At 57.7% G+C, this 18,355-nt stretch overlaps 1 protein-coding gene across 1 annotated transcript in view; it reads right to left on the reverse strand.

Annotated features, from left to right (window-relative positions):
* FCGBP (Fc gamma binding protein) overlaps nt 1-18,355 on the reverse strand; it is a 71,773-nt gene that overhangs the window by 44,237 nt on the left and 9,181 nt on the right. Inside the window, exons 5-15 of the mRNA XM_055146437.1 lie at nt 17,632-18,236; nt 15,310-15,874; nt 14,191-14,801; nt 12,715-13,312; nt 12,337-12,536; nt 9,246-9,644; nt 6,919-7,483; nt 5,799-6,409; nt 4,325-4,922; nt 3,947-4,146; nt 1,023-1,421 (exon numbers count right to left, since the gene is read on the reverse strand). Of these exons, the coding sequence (XP_055002412.1) occupies nt 1,023-1,421; nt 3,947-4,146; nt 4,325-4,922; nt 5,799-6,409; nt 6,919-7,483; nt 9,246-9,644; nt 12,337-12,536; nt 12,715-13,312; nt 14,191-14,801; nt 15,310-15,874; nt 17,632-18,236 (5,351 nt within the window). The remainder of the gene's footprint in view (nt 1-1,022; nt 1,422-3,946; nt 4,147-4,324; nt 4,923-5,798; nt 6,410-6,918; nt 7,484-9,245; nt 9,645-12,336; nt 12,537-12,714; nt 13,313-14,190; nt 14,802-15,309; nt 15,875-17,631; nt 18,237-18,355) is intronic.

Below are 18,355 nucleotides of genomic sequence, written 5' to 3' on the forward strand. Positions count from 1 at the left end.
GCTGCTTCCCCTCTCCTCCAGGACAGAACTTAAACCCTGGCCCTTTCCCTGGAGAAGCTGCTTCACCAGGGCTCTGCCCTATGTCCACACCCCTGCCTGCCACCCTAACCACTCAGCCATCCCACTCATTCCCAGGGTACAGGATGGCCTTTGTCCTTGCTGTGCCCCCCTTTCCAGAACACCCCCCAGTGCTCTTCACCCACCACCTCTTCTATTTCACGTCCCTCTGATCCAACACCAGAAGGGGCCCTTGATCCTAACCCCACAACTCGCCCATTTAATTTCCCATGTGCCTGTGCCATCTCCTCGACTCCCCAAGCCCCGCCTGGCCTCAGGGCCTTGGGCGCTGCTCTGCTCTTGCCCACCACATCCCCTCCAGCCTCCTCACCCTGCGCTTTGCTTATTGCTGCATTCACATCTTTAGGCTTCAGCTTCAAAGCCAGCCAGCCCCCCACCAGGCCTGGCCCACTCCCTCATCTCACCTCATCTCCCTCCAGCTCCCTAACAAGCCTCTCCAGTGGAACCTGTCAGTGAATGGCAGCTCAGCCTCTTGGGGAATGGGAACGGGTGTGTAGGTAGGGTGAGTCTAACCATTAGGATAACCGGCCCCAGCCCCACCTGGCCCAATATGGTTTCCTGCCATACTTGGACAATTGGACCTTTGGCCTGGCCCTGAGTGCCACCAGGGTCACCCTTACTGTACTTGGGGGTCACAGTGATAGGGACTGAAAAGTCTCTATGATGTAACCTTTGAGTTCTGCCCCAGGGCCTGGTTCTTTTTCCTGTGTGTTTTTGGTCACGCCCAGTGGAGCTCAGGGCTTTCTCCTGGCTCTGTGCTCAGGGATCATTCCTGGTGGGACTCCAGGGACTATGCGGAGTACAGGGTGGGTGGGGGTCTGCAGAGACCAAGGCCTTCACCCCTCTACCCTATACACACTCTCCCACCCCCCAGAGCCATCACTCTCTAAGGGGGAGAGGGGCTCTCGCCTTCCTCCGTCCAGGCCCAGGGCTACTTCACTCACCAGCACCCGGCTGGGGTACTCCCGACGGATCTCCACAGTCACGCCCAGGGTCTCCACGCGCACAGCGCGCGTGTAGCTTACGGTCGGGTTGCCACGATGTTCATTCTCCACCAGCACACGGAAGGCGGTCAGCCCGGAGGTCTGGTTGCACAAGCCGGTCAGCAGGTATATGCAGGTGCCCATGAAGTTCAAGCGCCGGCCATCGAAGGTCAAGTAGTGTGGGTCTCCGGTGGCCTGGCAGGTTCCGAGGCTTTCGGGGTAGCAACCCAGGATGCCATTCTGGATGAGGCACTGCTCTCCATCTGGGCAGCCCTGGGTGTCACTGCAGTGCATCTGGTGGGTGGCGCCGTCACAGACGCAGCGGCGACGGCACTTGTCCAGGAGCACGGTCGTGTTTGGCTGTGGGTACAGAGGGCACCAATGTCAGGATTTGGGCTGACTTTGACCTCTCTGAGCTTCCAGGGCAGAGAAGCTTTCAGCAGGGTGACCCCCTGTCTGGGAGTGTAAGCACTGCATGGCCTAGGGGTCCAATTCATTCGTTCTCTCGTCCTTTCGTTCACTGCAGCATATCTACTAGGCACGTGCCCCAAGGAGAGAGAGGAAGCCAGCTGAGCACAGCGCTGGGCCCCCAGCCACCCCAGCTCCGTTCAGGCCATAGCCCTATGCGAATGGCTTCATTCTCCATGCTCCGAGCCCTCCTCAGAAAGCTTCAGATGATGATCCTGCCCACCCAGGAAAGGGCAGCGGAGTGGGTAAAATCGAGGAAACACGAAACGAAAAGGCTGCAGTCATTCAGGCTGAAGAGAGGGGTACAGAGAGAGGGAAGGGGTCTGGGAAGATGGTGATCATTTTTAGAGCCAAAGGATGGGCCCAGGGGCATTTATCACACGATACTCTCCGCCTCTGCATGTTGGAAGATTTTCATCACAAACAGTTTACATCTGTATGAAACACACACACAGACACACACACACACACACACACACACACACACACACACATACCTATGAGGCACAGATAGCACTGACTGTTCAACAATATGAGGGAGGGGCACCAAGCCCCCTCTCTGAGCAGACTAGATTATCACTAGCTTTGGACTCCCCAAAACTTTACTTCTAATAGCCTGCTGTTACCAGAATCCCTGTTGATAGCATAAAGCTGGTTAACACATACTTGCTAATTTGGGGGAGTCTCCCTCAGTTTTATCCCAGTGGCACAGGAAGCCAGTCTTAGGGATTCCCAGCCAGCTGGGCTGATGGTTCAATGCTGGGGCTCGAAGATATGGAATAGATGGAATCACTCTGGCCCTGCTGAGCATCCCGGCCAGGGTTACTGCCAGCATTTTTCAGGGGGCTGGATGATGCCAGAAACTGAACCGGGGTCCTGTGTCCACAAAGCATGTGTACTGTCTCCCCAGCCCCATTTTCTGCACATTTTGTGCTCAGGGAAGCATCTGCAGTTCTGAGGATGAATCAGGGCTGGTGATGTGCAAGGCAAGTACTTTATCCCCTAAACTTTGTCTTCAGGCCCCTATTTTCTACTTGGTATATATTCTTTTTAATTTATTATTATTATTTTGGTTTTTAGGCCACACCTGGTGGTGGTCAGGACTCATTTCTAGCTCTGCACTCAGTGATCACTCCTGGTGGGCTTGTAGACCATATGGGCTGCCAGGGATCCATCCCAAATTAGTCGCAAAGAAGGTAAACACCATAACTGCTGTGCTATCACTCTATCTTCTAGATAACTGCATACTTACAATATGTTTGGGGAGGAGGTAACGCTAACTGTAAAACTATAGGGGCTGGAGCAGTAGCACAGCAGGTAGGGCATTTGCCTTACACACAACTGACCTGGGTTTGAATCCCAGCATCCCATATACTCCCCCAAGCACCACCAGGACTAACTCCTGTTCGAAGAGCCAGGAGTAAGTCTTGTGCATCGCCAGGTGTGACCCAAAAAGAAAAAAAAACCCACAAAACTAGAAGTGTGAGAAAACACACTTAAAAACACTTTACTTAGGTATTTGTTTTTGAAAATCCGCTTCTATGTAGATCCAGGCAGTTCTATCCCAGGTTACTTAAAGGTGAGAAAGTACCAAGGTTCAGAGAATGTGTGTGTGTGTGTGTGTGTGTGTGTGTGTGTCCATCCAGCACAGAGAAATGCCATCTGTGTCTTGGCCCCTGTCAATATTGTGTGTTTGAGAACTACGCTAGAGGGGTCCTGCCTCTCCAGAGCACCCACTCCTTTGAGGCAGATCAATTTGGGGGTGCTGCATACCCCAGCCAAAGGGAAAGGGCGCACTGGAAGCTGGAGAGAGATAGTGAGGATAACAGTGAGGATGGCGGGTGTGTCAGAGATGCAGCTGGCCTGGGATCCAGAATCTAAATGTGGGAGGAAGGGAGGGTTTGGGGTAGCAGAGCCGGGTGGGGGGCTATGAGAAAGCCCTTCCCACCAGCAGGGACGGGGGAGCATGAAAGATGGACGGGGTGTGGGGAGAGGCCCCCAGGAGACTATGTGGTTGGCTATGGGACGGCTGAGCAGGTGGGGGGCCTCTGCCCTGTGTCTGCATCCTCATCACCCCACTCACTCTCCGTGGCACAGCGAGGCGGCTGCCCTTGCAGCACTGTCTTTCTGGGTCCCCTCCCCCTACATCTCTTCTTCCACTCTGTGTCCCTTTTGATCCGACCCTGTGGCAGGCCCTCGATGATCTGAATCCCACATTGCGCCCATTTAATTCTCCAGGATTGCGCGCCCATGTGTTTTCCTCAGTTCCCCAAGCCCAGTCCGGCCTCGGAGCCTTGGCCCCCACTCTGCCTCTGCCCAACCCCTCCCCACCAGCTCCCTCGCCCCTCACACCCCCCTCGTTCTTAGGATCCAGCTTCAAGTCAAAGCCCCGTTCTGGGCCCAGCCCACTCTCTCACCTTATAGTAGATGCCGTTGTGGTAGCAGCCACAGTCCTGTGTGGGCACGCAGTCCTGACCACTGTTGAGAAAGCCAGTGTCACACTGGCAGCCCTCAGCACAGCTGTCGGGGCAATTCTGGGGCTCGCTGAGAGCGGCGCACTGCAGGGAGCAGGTGTCTGCACAGATCTCATAGTGGCTGTTGGGGGGACAGGTCATGGCTGCAAAGAGAAGGGAAGGGCCATGTGAGTCCCCGAGCGACAGAGAGGGTGCAGGGCCTAGGGTTCTCCCTTATTGTGTGTCTTTTCCTCCTTCCCCCCACCCCGCCTCCCCGGCTCTTGGGCTGGGTCCCTCCCCACCCCCCACCCCCATTTCCCTCCTCCTCTGGCCCTCACTCACGGCAGAATGACTCGTTCCTCCAGGGCTTCACTTGGCCCCCTGCGGCCTGGCAGGCACTCACATAGTCCTGGATGCTGGAGCAGAGGATGTCTTTGTCCCCATTGCCCGCGCACATGTCGAACACGCAGTCCTGCAGGGCCCCCTGAGGGTCGATGAGCGAGTGGCAGGCAGCCAGTGGCCCGTTTGGCTTGGTGAGGAAGCCGCAGAAACCGTCCTGCTGGAACTGCTGCTGCTGCTGGGGTGTGCACATCTCACCCTCCCCGCAGTCCCCGCCGGGCTGGCAGGTGGTGGGGGGCGGCGGCAGGCATGGCGAGCCGGGCACCTTCTGCTCCCACGAGTTGCCGAAGTCGTTGGGGTTGCTGGCCAGGGAGCCATTGGGCTTCTGGAAATCATCCTTGGGGTCGCCGTTATAGTCGCCACACAGGCCGCACAGCTGCTGGTAGTAGCTGCCCGGGACGGTGACCCGCACGTTGTACTTGAGGTCGTAGGCCACGCGCAGGCCGAAGCTGGTCTCGATCACCGCGTCCTTGCCGTGCTTGAAGATATGGATCTTGCCGTTGTCCAGCACCACCGGCAGGTTCATGATCACTCCGTTCACCTGGGGAGGGAGATGTCAAGCTTCAGAGGGTGCCGTGGGAGCCCGCAGACCTGAGGCCCAGCTCCTGACTGGCCCTGAACATCTGGGGACCCTCACCACACAGAGCCTTGATTTTCATACTTGTTAGATGGCATAATAACAAGGTTTTTAGTGGTTCTGCTTCGTTTTGTATGTTTGGGGTCCACATTCAGCGGTGCTCAGGGATAATTCCTAGCTCTACACTCAGGGATCACTCCTGGTGTGGCTCAGGGGATCATATGTGGACCTCAGGGGATCACCTGGGAAACAAACCGGTTTGACATGTGCAAGGTTAGCGCCCTACCCGCTCTACTATCACTCCAGCCCCAATATCAGGGTCTTATGGTGTTTGAGTGGTGGCCCCCAAATGATATACCCACCCAGAACCGCACGATATCACCTTGTGTTCCTTTCTCTTTGCAGGGCAGCACACCTGAGACTATTCTATGGAGAAGGGTCACTGTCTGCAGTGCTTGGGGGATTATGTGGTGCCAGACCCCACTAGGCCTGGAGGATGGAGTGAAAGGTGGGAGATACCAAAGGGGCTAGCCAAGGAACGGGCACAGGGAGGCAATGCACCACCGGTGCAGGTCCAAGGGTCTCTCCCTAGTCCATGGAGCCCTCTTTGGCTCTGAGCCAAGCCAACCTCGGCTCCTTGAGACATCAGGCCTCACTCTCCTGCCACTGGGCTGGGCATGGCCCTTGGCCTGCCCCTGCTCCTGGCTCTGATGGCCCCGCCCCTCGCAGCAGAGGCCCCGCCCATCACCCCTGAGGCCCTGCCCTTCACCCAGAGGCCACGCCCTCAACAGAGGCCACGCCCCTCACCCAGAGGCCCCGCCTCAAGGCCCTGGTGCTCACCTTGACCTTCCACAGCTTCTGCTCCAGCCGCATGGTGTAGTTCCCTACAATCACGGTGATGGCCTTGGTCACGCTCACGCGGTTCCCGTTCCAGTGCATGTTTTCCTGCAGGACTGTGAACTGGGGCAGGCTGGGGACCTGCGGCAGGCCGGGCCGGTCCTTGCACGTGCTTGCGAGTACGTACAGGCAGGCGCCCATGAAGTCGAAGCGGCGGCCATCGAAGGTGGTGTAGTGGGGGTCTCCCGACGCCTGGCAGGTGACTGAGCCCACCGAGACGCAGCCCAGCGCACCGTTGCTGGGCCGGCAGGCCTCGTGCGGGCCACAGCTGGCGGCCTGGCAGGACACCACGCCGTCCTGCTGGCAGTGGCACAGGGAGCTGCAGTTGGGGCCGGGGTAGAAGGTGTGGCCGGGCGGGTAGTAGGCGCCCTGGTAGACGCAGCCGCAGTTGTTCCGGGGCACGCAGATGTCGCCACTCAGCACGAAGCCCTCGTCGCACACGCAGTCCTCGTGGCAGTCCTGGCCGCAGCCCCCGGGCACCGGCAGCTCACCGCAGGACAGTGGGCAGCCCGTGGAGCACAGCTCATAGTGGCTGTGGGGCGGGCACAACATCGCTGCGGGGAAACAGGCCATCGCCAGTCAGAACTCACACCCCTGCAGGTGCCTGACCCCCTCGCACAGAAGCTTTGCAGCCGCAGGGAGCCTCTGAGTCCGGGAGGCTGGGGAAGGGCTGGCAAATTCCAGCATAACCCACTGGTTTGTTTATGGCTTTTCTGCTGCTCCTCAGAATCTTTCCTTTTTGTTTTGCTTTTTGGGGGGACCACACCTCACAGTGCTCAGGGCTTACTTCTGGCTCTGCACTCGGGGATCACTCCTGGTGGGGCACAGGGGACCATATGGGACCAAACCCGGGTCAGCGTCATGCAAAGCAAGCGCCCTACCCAAGGTACTATTGCTTCCTCTCCTCAGAAACTTTATAAGCCTTAGTTTCTTCATCTGGATAACGGGCATAACCATAGTTGTGACCTTCTACGGCTACTACAAGAATTCAGTTCCATGGTATTTATAGGTTCGTGAATGAGGGACAAGGTAGGAGCCCTCAGTGGTCCCTCCCGATACTCACGGCAAAAGCTCTCGTTCCTCCAGGGGTACACGGTGATCCCGGCAGCCTGGCACGCAGCAGCGTAAGCAGCCAAGGCATCACACAAGGAAGAGTCTCCAGGCACCAGGCAGCGGTCATAGACGCAGTCATGCACAGCACCGAGGGGGTCCAGCACCGAGTGGCACTCCTGGAAGGGCCCGTTAGGGTCGGCAATGATCCCACACTCCGTATTGTTCGCCAGCTGCTCAGCCACCAGGCTCTCCAGGTCGGTACAGTTGCCGGGCTCAGAGGCACCGCAGCCTGGCGTGGTCTCTTCCTGCCAACTGTTTCCAAACTCCAGAACACTGGTGGTCTTGCCGCCACCTCGCAGGGTCAGCTCGTTACTTGCGTCCCCATCGAAGTTCCCGCAGAGCCCACACAGGGCCCCGGCATAGCTGCTTGGCACCTTGGCGATCACCCGACTCTTCCAGTCGTAGGTGACTGTCAGACCGAAGTTTGTGCGCACCACGGCATCTTTACCTTGGCGGTAAATGTGTATCTGGCCGCCAGCCGCCTGGTAAGGCAGGTAGTAGAGGACGCCGTCCACCTGGGGAGAGAGGCAGCAGGGCCAAGGGATGAGGATGTTCTTTTGGGCCCCCGAGACTTGGTCCTGCCTCAGAGCCTTTGTACATGCTCTTCCCTCTGCCTGGTGCCCTCACCCACATCCATCTTTCAAATGTCAGTCTAAATCTAGATGCCTCTGTCTTCCAGGCTCTCTCACTGGCCTCCCCGCCCAGGGTCCTTCTGGGCCAGCCACACTGATTTTCTTAGGTTTTGTTTGTTTGTTTTTAGGCTATACCCAGTGATGCTGGAGCGACTGCACAGCGGTAGGGCGTTTGCCTTTTACGCGGCCGACCTGTGTTCAATTCCTACGCCCCTCTCGGAGAGCCTGGCAAGCTACCGAGAGTATGGAGCTTGCACAGCAGAGCCTTGCAAACTACCCCTGTGTATTGGGTATGCCAAAAACAGTAACAATAAGTCTCTCAATGAGAGACGTTACTGGTGCCCACTCGAACAAATCGATGAGCAACGGGATGACAGTGACAGTGACCCAGTGATGCCCAGGCTTTACTCTTGGTTCAGTACTCAGGAAACACTCTTGGAGGTGCTTAGACCACCCTTTGGGATGCTGGGGATCAAATCTGGGAACCCAGGTCCACTGCATGCAAGGGAATCATTCTCCCCACTGAACTGTCGCTTCGGCCCCCTGCCCTGGCTTTCTTACTCCATGGGCCAGCCTCAGGACCCTTTTCTTTTGCCAACAATATCCTGGTCCTCTTTGCTCCCAGCTGCTTCCCCTCTCCTCCAGGACAGAACTTAAACCCTGGCCCTTTCCCTGGAGAAGCTGCTTCACCAGGGCTCTGCCCTATGTCCACACCCCTGCCTGCCACCCTAACCACTCAGCCATCCCACTCATTCCCAGGGTACAGGATGGCCTTTGTCCTTGCTGTGCCCCCCTTTCCAGAACACCCCCCAGTGCTCTTCACCCACCACCTCTTCTATTTCACGTCCCTCTGATCCAACACCAGAAGGGGCCCTTGATCCTAACCCCACAACTCGCCCATTTAATTTCCCATGTGCCTGTGCCATCTCCTCGACTCCCCAAGCCCCGCCTGGCCTCAGGGCCTTGGGCGCTGCTCTGCTCTTGCCCACCACATCCCCTCCAGCCTCCTCACCCTGCGCTTTGCTTATTGCTGCATTCACATCTTTAGGCTTCAGCTTCAAAGCCAGCCAGCCCCCCACCAGGCCTGGCCCACTCCCTCATCTCACCTCATCTCCCTCCAGCTCCCTAACAAGCCTCTCCAGTGGAACCTGTCACTGAATGGCAGCTCAGCCTCTTGGGGAATGGGAACGGGTGTGTAGGTAGGGTGAGTCTAACCATTAGGATAACCGGCCCCAGCCCCACCTGGCCCATATGGTTTCCTGCCATACTTGGACAATAGGACCTTTGGCCTGGCCCTGAGTGCCACCAGGGTCACCCTTACTGTACTTGGGGGTCACAGTGATAGGGACTGAAAAGTCTCTATGATGTAACCTTTGAGTTCTGCCCCAGGGCCTGGTTCTTTTTCCTGTGTGTTTTTGGTCACGCCCAGTGGAGCTCAGGGCTTTCTCCTGGCTCTGTGCTCAGGGATCATTCCTGGTGGGACTCCAGGGACTATGCGGAGTACAGGGTGGGTGGGGGTCTGCAGAGACCAAGGCCTTCACCCCTCTACCCTATACACACTCTCCCACCCCCCAGAGCCATCACTCTCTAAGGGGGAGAGGGGCTCTCGCCTTCCTCCGTCCAGGCCCAGGGCTACTTCACTCACCAGCACCCGGCTGGGGTACTCCCGACGGATCTCCACAGTCACGCCCAGGGTCTCCACGCGCACAGCGCGCGTGTAGCTTACGGTCGGGTTGCCACGATGTTCATTCTCCACCAGCACACGGAAGGCGGTCAGCCCGGAGGTCTGGTTGCACAAGCCGGTCAGCAGGTATATGCAGGTGCCCATGAAGTTCAAGCGCCGGCCATCGAAGGTCAAGTAGTGTGGGTCTCCCGTGGCCTGGCAGGTACCGAGGCTTTCGGGGTAGCAACCCAGGATGCCATTCTGGATGAGGCACTGCTCTCCGTCTGGGCAGCCCTGGGTGTCACTGCAGTGCATCTGGTGGGTGGCGCCGTCACAGACGCAGCGGCGACGGCACTTGTCCAGGAGCACGGTCGTGTTTGGCTGTGGGTACAGAGGGCACCAATGTCAGGATTTGGGCTGACTTTGACCTCTCTGAGCTTCCAGGGCAGAGAAGCTTTCAGCAGGGTGACCCCCTGTCTGGGAGTGTAAGCACTGCTGGCCTAGGGGTCCAATTCATTCGTTCTCTCGTCCTTTCGTTCACTGCAGCATATCCACTAGGCACGTGCCCCAAGGAGAGAGAGGAAGCTAGCTGAGCACAGCACTGGGCCCCCAGCCACCCCAGCTCCGTTCAGGCCATAGCCCTATGCGAATGGCTTCATTCTCCATGCTCCGAGCCCTCCTCAGAAAGCTTCAGATGATGATCCTGCCCACCCAGGAAAGGGCAGCGGAGTGGGTAAAATCGAGGAAACACGAAACGAAAAGGCTGCAGTCATTCAGGCTGAAGAGAGGGGTACAGAGAGAGGGAAGGGGTCTGGGAAGATGGTGATCATTTTTAGAGCCAAAGGATGGGCCCAGGGGCATTTATCACACGATACTCTCCGCCTCTGCATGTTGGAAGATTTTCATCACAAACAGTTTACATCTGTATGAAACACAAACACAAACACACACACACACACACACACACATACCTATGAGGCACAGATAGCACTGACTGTTCAACAATATGAGGGAGGGGCACCAAGCCCCCTCTCTGAGCAGACTAGATTATCACTAGCTTTGGACTCCCCAAAACTTTACTTCTAATAGCCTGCTGTTACCAGAATCCCTGTTGATAGCATAAAGCTGGTTAACACATACTTGCTAATTTGGGGGAGTCTCCCTCAGTTTTATCCCAGTGGCACAGGAAGCCAGTCTTAGGGATTCCCAGCCAGCTGGGCTGATGGTTCAATGCTGGGGCTCGAAGATATGGAATAGATGGAATCACTCTGGCCCTGCTGAGCCATCCCGGCCAGGGTTACTGCCAGCAATTTTCAGGGGGCTGGATGATGCCAGAAACTGAACCGGGGTCCTGTGTCCACAAAGCATGTGTACTGTCTCCCCAGCCCCATTTTCTGAACATTTTGTGCTCAGGGAAGCATCTGCAGTTCTGAGGAATAATCAGGGCTGGTGATGTGCAAGGCAAGTACTTTATCCCCTAAACTTTGTCTTCAGGGCCCTATTTTCTACTTGGTATATATTCTTTTTAATTTATTATTATTATTATTATTACTTTGCTTTTTTGGGTCACACCTGGCAATGCACAGGGGTTACTCCTGGCTCTGCATTCAGGAATCACACCTGGCGGTGTCAGGGGACCATATGGGATGCTGGGAATTGAACCCATGGTCGACCACGTGCAAGGCAAACGCCCTACCCGCTGTGCTATCGCTCCAGCCCCCTATTATTTTAGTTTTGAGGACACACCTGGTGGTGTTCAGGACTCATTCCTGGCTCTGCACTCAGTAATCCCTTCTGGTGGGCTTGGGGGACCATATGGGCTGCCAGGGATCCATCCCAAATTGGTCGCAAAGAAGGTAAACGCCATACCCGCTGTGCTATCACTCTAGCCTCTAGATAATTGCATTCTTACAATACGTTTGGGCGAGGGGGTAATGCTAACTGGAAAACTATAGGTGCTGGAGCAATAGCACAGCCGGTAGGGCATTTGCCTTACACACAGCTGACCCGGGTTTGAATCCCAGCATCCCATATAGTCCCCCAAGCACCACCAGGAGTAACTCCTGTTCGAAGAGCCAGAAGTAACTCTTGTGCATCGCCAGGTGTGACCCAAAAAAAAAAAAAACCCAAAAAACTAGAAGTATGAGAAAACACACTTAAAAACACTTTACTTAGGTATTTGTTTTTGAAAATCCGCTTCTATGTAGATCCAGGCAGTTCTATCCCAGGTTACTTAAAGGTGAGAAAGTACCAAGGTTCAGAGAATGTGTGTGTGTGTGTGTGTGTGTGTGTGTGTCCATCCAGCACAGAGAAATGCCATCTGTGTCTTGGCCCCTGTCACTATTGTGTGTTTGAGAACTACGCTAGAGGGGTCCTGCCTGTCCAGAGCACCCACTCCTTTGAGGCAGATCAATTTGGGGGTGGTGCATACCCCAGCCAAAGTGAAAGGGCGCACTGAAAGCTGGAGAGAGATAGTGAGGATAACAGTGAGGATGGTGGGTGTGTCAGAGATGCAGCTGGCCTGGGATCCAGAATCAAAATGTGGGAGGAAGGGAGGGTTTGGGATAGCAGAGCCTGGGGGCGGTGTGAGAAAGCCCTTCCCACCAGCAGGGACGGGGGAGCATAAAAGATGGACGGTGTGTTCGGAGAGGCCCCCAGAAGACTCTGTGGATGGCTATGGGACGGCTGAGCAGGTGGGGGGCCTCTGCCCTGTGTCTGCATCCTCATCACCCCACTCACTCTCCCGGGCACAGCGAGGCGGCTGCCCTTGCAGCACTGTCTTTCTGGGTCCCCTCCCCCTACATCTCTTCTTCTACTCTGTGTCCCTTTTGATCCGACCCTGTGGCAGGCCCTCGATGATCTGAATCCCACATTGCGCCCATTTAATTCTCCAGGATTGCGCGCCCATGTGTTTTCCTCAGTTCCCCAAGCCCAGTCCGGCCTCGGAGCCTTGGCCCCCACTCTGCCTCTGCCCACCCCCTCCCCACCAGCTCCCTCGCCCCTCACACCCCCCTCGTTCTTAGGATCCAGCTTCAAATCAAAGCCCCGTCCTGGGCCCAGCCCACTCTCTCACCTTATAGTAGATGCCGTTGTGGTAGCAGCCACAGTCCTGTGTGGGCACGCAGTCCTGACCACTGTTGAGAAAGCCAGTGTCACACTGGCAGCCCTCAGCACAGCTGTCGGGGCAATTCTGGGGCTCGCTGAGAGCGGCGCACTGCAGGGAGCAGGTGTCTGCACAGATCTCATAGTGGCTGTTGGGGGGACAGGTCATGGCTGCAAAGAGAAGGGAAGGGCCATGTGAGTCCCCGAGCGACAGAGAGGGTGCAGGGCCTAGGGTTCTCCCTTATTGTGTGTCTTTTCCTCCTTCCCCCCACCCCGCCTCCCCGGCTCTTGGGCTGGGTCCCTCCCCACCCCCCACCCCCATTTCCCTCCTCCTCTGGCCCTCACTCACGGCAGAATGACTCGTTCCTCCAGGGCTTCACTTGGCCCCCTGCGGCCTGGCAGGCACTCACATAGTCCTGGATGCTGGAGCAGAGGATGTCTTTGTCCCCATTGCCCGCGCACATGTCGAACACGCAGTCCTGCAGGGCCCCCTGAGGGTCGATGAGCGAGTGGCAGGCAGCCAGTGGCCCGTTTGGCTTGGTGAGGAAGCCGCAGAAACCGTCCTGCTGGAACTGCTGCTGCTGCTGGGGTGTGCACATCTCACCCTCCCCGCAGTCCCCGCCGGGCTGGCAGGTGGTGGGGGGCGGCGGCAGGCATGGCGAGCCGGGCACCTTCTGCTCCCACGAGTTGCCGAAGTCGTTGGGGTTGCTGGCCAGGGAGCCATTGGGCTTCTGGAAATCATCCTTGGGGTCGCCGTTATAGTCGCCACACAGGCCGCACAGCTGCTGGTAGTAGCTGCCCGGGACGGTGACCCGCACGTTGTACTTGAGGTCGTAGGCCACGCGCAGGCCGAAGCTGGTCTCGATCACCGCGTCCTTGCCGTGCTTGAAGATATGGATCTTGCCGTTGTCCAGCACCACCGGCAGGTTCATGATCACTCCGTTCACCTGGGGAGGGAGATGTCAAGCTTCAGAGGGTGCCGTGGGAGCCCGCAGACCTGAGGCCCAGCTCCTGACTGGCCCTGAACATCTGGGGACCCTCACCACACAGAGCCTTGATTTTCATACTTGTTAGATGGCACAATAACAAGGTTTTTAGTGGTTCTGCTTTGTTTTGTATGTTTGGGGTCCACATTCAGCGGTGCTCAGGGACAAATCCTAGCTCTACACTCAGGGATCACTCCTGGTGTGGCTCAGGGGACCATATGTGGACCTCAGGGGATCACCTGGGAAACAAACCGGGTTTGAGCATGTGCAAGGTTAGCGCCCTACCCGCTCTACTATCACTCCAGCCCTAATAACAGGGTCTTATGGTGTTTGAGTGGTGGCCCCCAAATGATATACCCACCCAGAACCGCACGATATCACCTTGTGTTCCTTTCTCTTTGCAGGGCAGCACACCTGAGACTATTCTATGGAGAAGGGTCACTGTCTGCAGTGCTTGGGGGATTATGTGGTGCCAGACCCCACTAGGCCTGGAGGATGGAGTGAAAGGTGGGAGATACCAAAGGGGCTAGCCAAGGAACGGGCACAGGGAGGCAATGCACCACCAGTGCAGGTCCAAGGGTCTCTCCCTAGTCCATGGAGCCCTCTTTGGCTCTGAGCCAAGCCAACCTCGGCTCCTTGGGACATCAGGCCTCACTCTCCTGCCACTGGGCTGGGCATGGCCCTTGGCCTGCCCCTGCTCCTGGCTCTGATGGCCCCGCCCCTCGCAGCAGAGGCCCCGCCCATCACCCCTGAGGCCCTGCCCTTCACCCAGAGGCCACGTCCTCAACAGAGGCCACGCCCCACACCCAGAGGCCCCGCCTCAAGGCCCTGGTGCTCACCTTGACCTTCCACAACTTCTGCTCCAGCCGCATGGTGTAGTTCCCTACAATCACGGTGATGGCCTTGGTCACGCTCACGCGGTTCCCGTTCCAGTGCATGTTTTCCTGCAGGACTGTGAACTGGGGCAGGCTGGGGACCTGCGGCAGGCCGGGCCGGTCCTTGCACGTGCTTGCGAGTACGTACAGGCAGGCGCCCATGAAGTCGAAGCGGCGGCCATCGAAGGTGGTATAGTGGGGGTCTCCCGACGCCTGGCAGGTGACTGAGCCCACCGAGACGCAGCCCAGCGCACCGTTGCTGGGCCGGCAGGCCTCGTGCGGGCCACAGCTGGCGGCCTGGCAGGACACCACGCCGTCCTGCTGGCAGTGGCACAGGGAGCTGCAGTTGGGGCCGGGGTAGAAGGTGTGGCCGGGCGGGTAGTAGGCGCCCTGGTAGGCGCAGCCGCAGTTGTTCCGGGGCACGCAGATGTCGCCACTCAGCACGAAGCCCTCGTCGCACACGCAGTCCTCGTGGCAGTCCTGGCCGCAGCCCCCGGGCACCGGCAGCTCACCGCAGGACAGTGGGCAGCCCGTGGAGCACAGCTCATAGTGGCTGTGGGGCGGGCACAACATCGCTGCGGGGAAACAGGCCATCGCCAGTCAGAACTCACACCCCTGCAGGTGCCTGACCCCCTCGCACAGAAGCTTTGCAGCCGCAGGGAGCCTCTGAGTCCGGGGGGCTGGGGAAGGGCTGGCAAATTCCAGCACAACCCACTGGTTTGTTTATGGCTTTTCTGCTGCTCCTCAGAATCTTTTCTTTTTGTTTTGCTTTTTTGGGGGACCACACCTCACAGTGCTCAGGGCTTACTTCTGGCTCTGCACTCGGGGATCACTCCTGGTGGGGCACAGGGGACCATATGGGACCAGACCCGGGTCAGCCTCATGCAAAGCAAGCGCCCTACCCAAGGTACTATTGCTTCCTCTTCTCAGAAACTTTATAAGCCTTAGTTTCTTCATCTGGTAACGGGCATAAACATAGTTGTGACCTTCTACGGCTACTACAAGAATTCAGTTCCATGGTATTTATAGGTTCGTGAATGAGGGACAAGGTAGGAGCCCTCAGTGGTCCCTCCCGATACTCACGGCAAAAGCTCTCGTTCCTCCAGGGGTACACGGTGATCCCGGCAGCCTGGCACGCAGCAGCGTAAGCAGCCAAGGCATCACACAAGGAAGAGTCTCCAGGCACCAGGCAGCGGTCATAGACGCAGTCATGCACAGCACCGAGGGGGTCCAGCACCGAGTGGCACTCCTGGAAGGGCCCGTTAGGGTCGGCAATGATCCCACACTCCGTATTGTTCGCCAGCTGCTCAGCCACCAGGCTCTCCAGGTCGGTACAGTTGCCGGGCTCAGAGGCACCGCAGCCTGGCGTGGTCTCTTCCTGCCAACTGTTTCCAAACTCCAGAACACTGGTGGTCTTGCCGCCACCTCGCAGGGTCAGCTCGTTACTTGCGTCCCCATCGAAGTTCCCGCAGAGCCCACACAGGGCCCCGGCATAGCTGCTTGGCACCTTGGCGATCACCCGACTCTTCCAGTCGTAGGTGACTGTCAGACCGAAGTTTGTGCGCACCACGGCATCTTTACCTTGGCGGTAAATGTGTATCTGCCCGCCAGCCGCCTGGTAAGGCAGGTAGTAGAGGACGCCGTCCACCTGGGGAGAGAGGCAGCAGGGCCAAGGGATGAGGATGTTCTTTTGGGCCCCCGAGACTTGGTCCTGCCTCAGAGCCTTTGCACATGCTCTTCCCTCTGCCTGGTGCCCTCACCCACATCCATCTTTCAAATGTCAGTCTAAATCTAGATGCCTCTGTCTTCCAGGCTCTCTCACTGGCCTCCCCGCCCAGGGTCCTTCTGGGCCAGCCACACTGATTTTCTTAGGTTTTGTTTGTTTGTTTTTAGGCTATACCCAGTGATGCTGGAGCGACTGCACAGCGGTAGGGCGTTTGCCTTTTACGCGGCCGACCTGTGTTCAATACCTACACCCCTCTCGGAGAGCCTGGCAAGCTACCGAGAGTATGGAGCTTGCACAGCAGAGCCTTGCAAACTACCCCTGTGTATTGGGTATGCCAAAAACAGTAACAATAAGTCTCTCAATGAGAGACGTTACTGGTGCCCACTCGAACAAATCGATGAGCAACGGGATGACAGTGACAGTGACCCAGTGATGCCCAGGGTTCACTCTTGGTTCAGTACTCAGGAAACACTCTTGGTGGTGCTTAGAGCACCCTTTGGGATGCTGGGGATCAAACCTAGGAACCCAGGTCAACTGCATGCAAGGGAATCATTCTCCCCACTGAACTGTCGCTTCGGCCCCCTGCCCTGGCTTTCTTGCTCCCGGGGCCAGCCTCAGGGCCCTTTTCTTTTGCCAACTATATCCTGGTCCTCTTCGCTCCCAGCTGCTTCCCCTCTCCTCCAGGAGGGAACTTAAACCCTGGCCCTTTCCCTGGAGAAGCTGCTTCACCAGGGCTCTGCCCTATGTCCGCACCCCTGCCACCCTAACCACTCAGCCATCCCACTCACTCCCAGGGTACAGGATGGCCTTTGTCCTTGCTGTGCCCCCCTTTCCAGAACACCCCCCAGTGCTCTTCACCCGCCACCTCTTCTATTTCACGTCCCTCTGATCCAACACCAGAAGGGGCCCTTGATCCTAACCCCACAACTCGCCCATTTAATTTCCCATGTGCCTGTGCCATCTCCTCGACTCCCCAAGCCCCGCCTGGCCTCAGGGCCTTGGGCGCTGCTCTGCTCTTGCCCACCACATCCCCTCCAGCCTCCTCACCCTGCGCTTTGCTTATCGCTGCCATCACATCCTTAGGCTTCAGCTTCAAAGCCAGCCAGCCCCCCACCTGGCCTGGCCCACTCCCTCATCTCACCTCATCTCCCTCCAGCTCCCTAACAAGCCTCTCCAGTGGAACCTGTCAGTGAATGGCAGCTCAGCCTCTTGGGGAGTGGGAACGGGTGTGTAGGTAGGGTGACTCTAACTATTAGGATAACCGGCCCCTGCCCCACCTGGTCCAATATGGTTTCCTGCCATACTTGGACAATTGGACCTTTGGCCTGGCCCTGAGTGCCACCAGGGTCACCCTTACTGTACTTGGGGGTCACAGTGATAGGGACTGAAAAGTCTCTATGATGTAACCTTTGTTTCTGCCCCAGGGCCTGGTTCTTTTTCCTGTGTGTTTTGGGTCACACCCAGTTGAGCTCAGGGCTTTCTCCTGGCTCTGTGCTCAGGGATCATTCCTGGTGGGACTCCAGGGACTATGCGGAGTGCAGGGTGGGTGGGGGTCTGCAGAGGCCAAGGCCTTCACCCCTCTACCCTATACACGCTCTCCCACCCCCCAGAGCCATCACTCTCTACGGGGGACAGGAGCTCTCGCCTTCCTCCGCCCAGGCCAGGGCTACTTCACTCACCAGCACCCGGCTGGGGTACTCCCGACGGATCTCCACAGTCACGCCCAGGGTCTCCACGCGCACAGCGCGCGTGTAGCTTACGGTCGGGTTGCCACGATGTTCATTCTCCACCAGCACACGGAAGGCGGTCAGCCCGGAGGTCTGGTTGCACAAGCCGGTCAGCAGGTATATGCAGGTGCCCATGAAGTTCAAGCGCCGGCCATCGAAAGTCAAGTAGTGTGGGTCTCCGGTGGCCTGGCAGGTCCCGAAGCTTTCGGGGTAGCAACCCAGGATGCCATTCTGGATGAGGCACTGCTCTCCGTCTGGGCAGCCCTGGGTGTCACTGCAGTGCACCTGGTGGGTGGCGCCATCACAGACGCAGCGGCGACGGCAGTCCTGGTCTGCCCAAACCTTCTCACCAGGGGCCAACAGGAGGTCCTGGAAGACGCACCCGCAGGAAGAGGCTGGCACACAGGCATCACCGCTGGCCACAAACCCGGGGAGGCACACGCAGCCCTCAACGCACGGGAGCGACGAGCAGTTAGAGGGCATGGCTGAGGGGTTGCAGGAGGCTTGGCAGGCTGGGCCACAGGGCTTGTACTGGCTGTTGGGGGGACAGCACAGAGCTGCAGGGAGACAGAGAAAGACAGTGTGTGAGCCTGGGCCCATAGGGGGTACAGGGGAGCAGGGGCACTGCCAGGATTCCCCGCCCCACGTCCCTCCATCTAAGTAAAGGTCTTCCACC

This window comes from Sorex araneus, chromosome 8 (assembly GCF_027595985.1).
Source record: "Sorex araneus isolate mSorAra2 chromosome 8, mSorAra2.pri, whole genome shotgun sequence".
Taxonomy (NCBI): domain Eukaryota; kingdom Metazoa; phylum Chordata; class Mammalia; order Eulipotyphla; family Soricidae; genus Sorex; species Sorex araneus.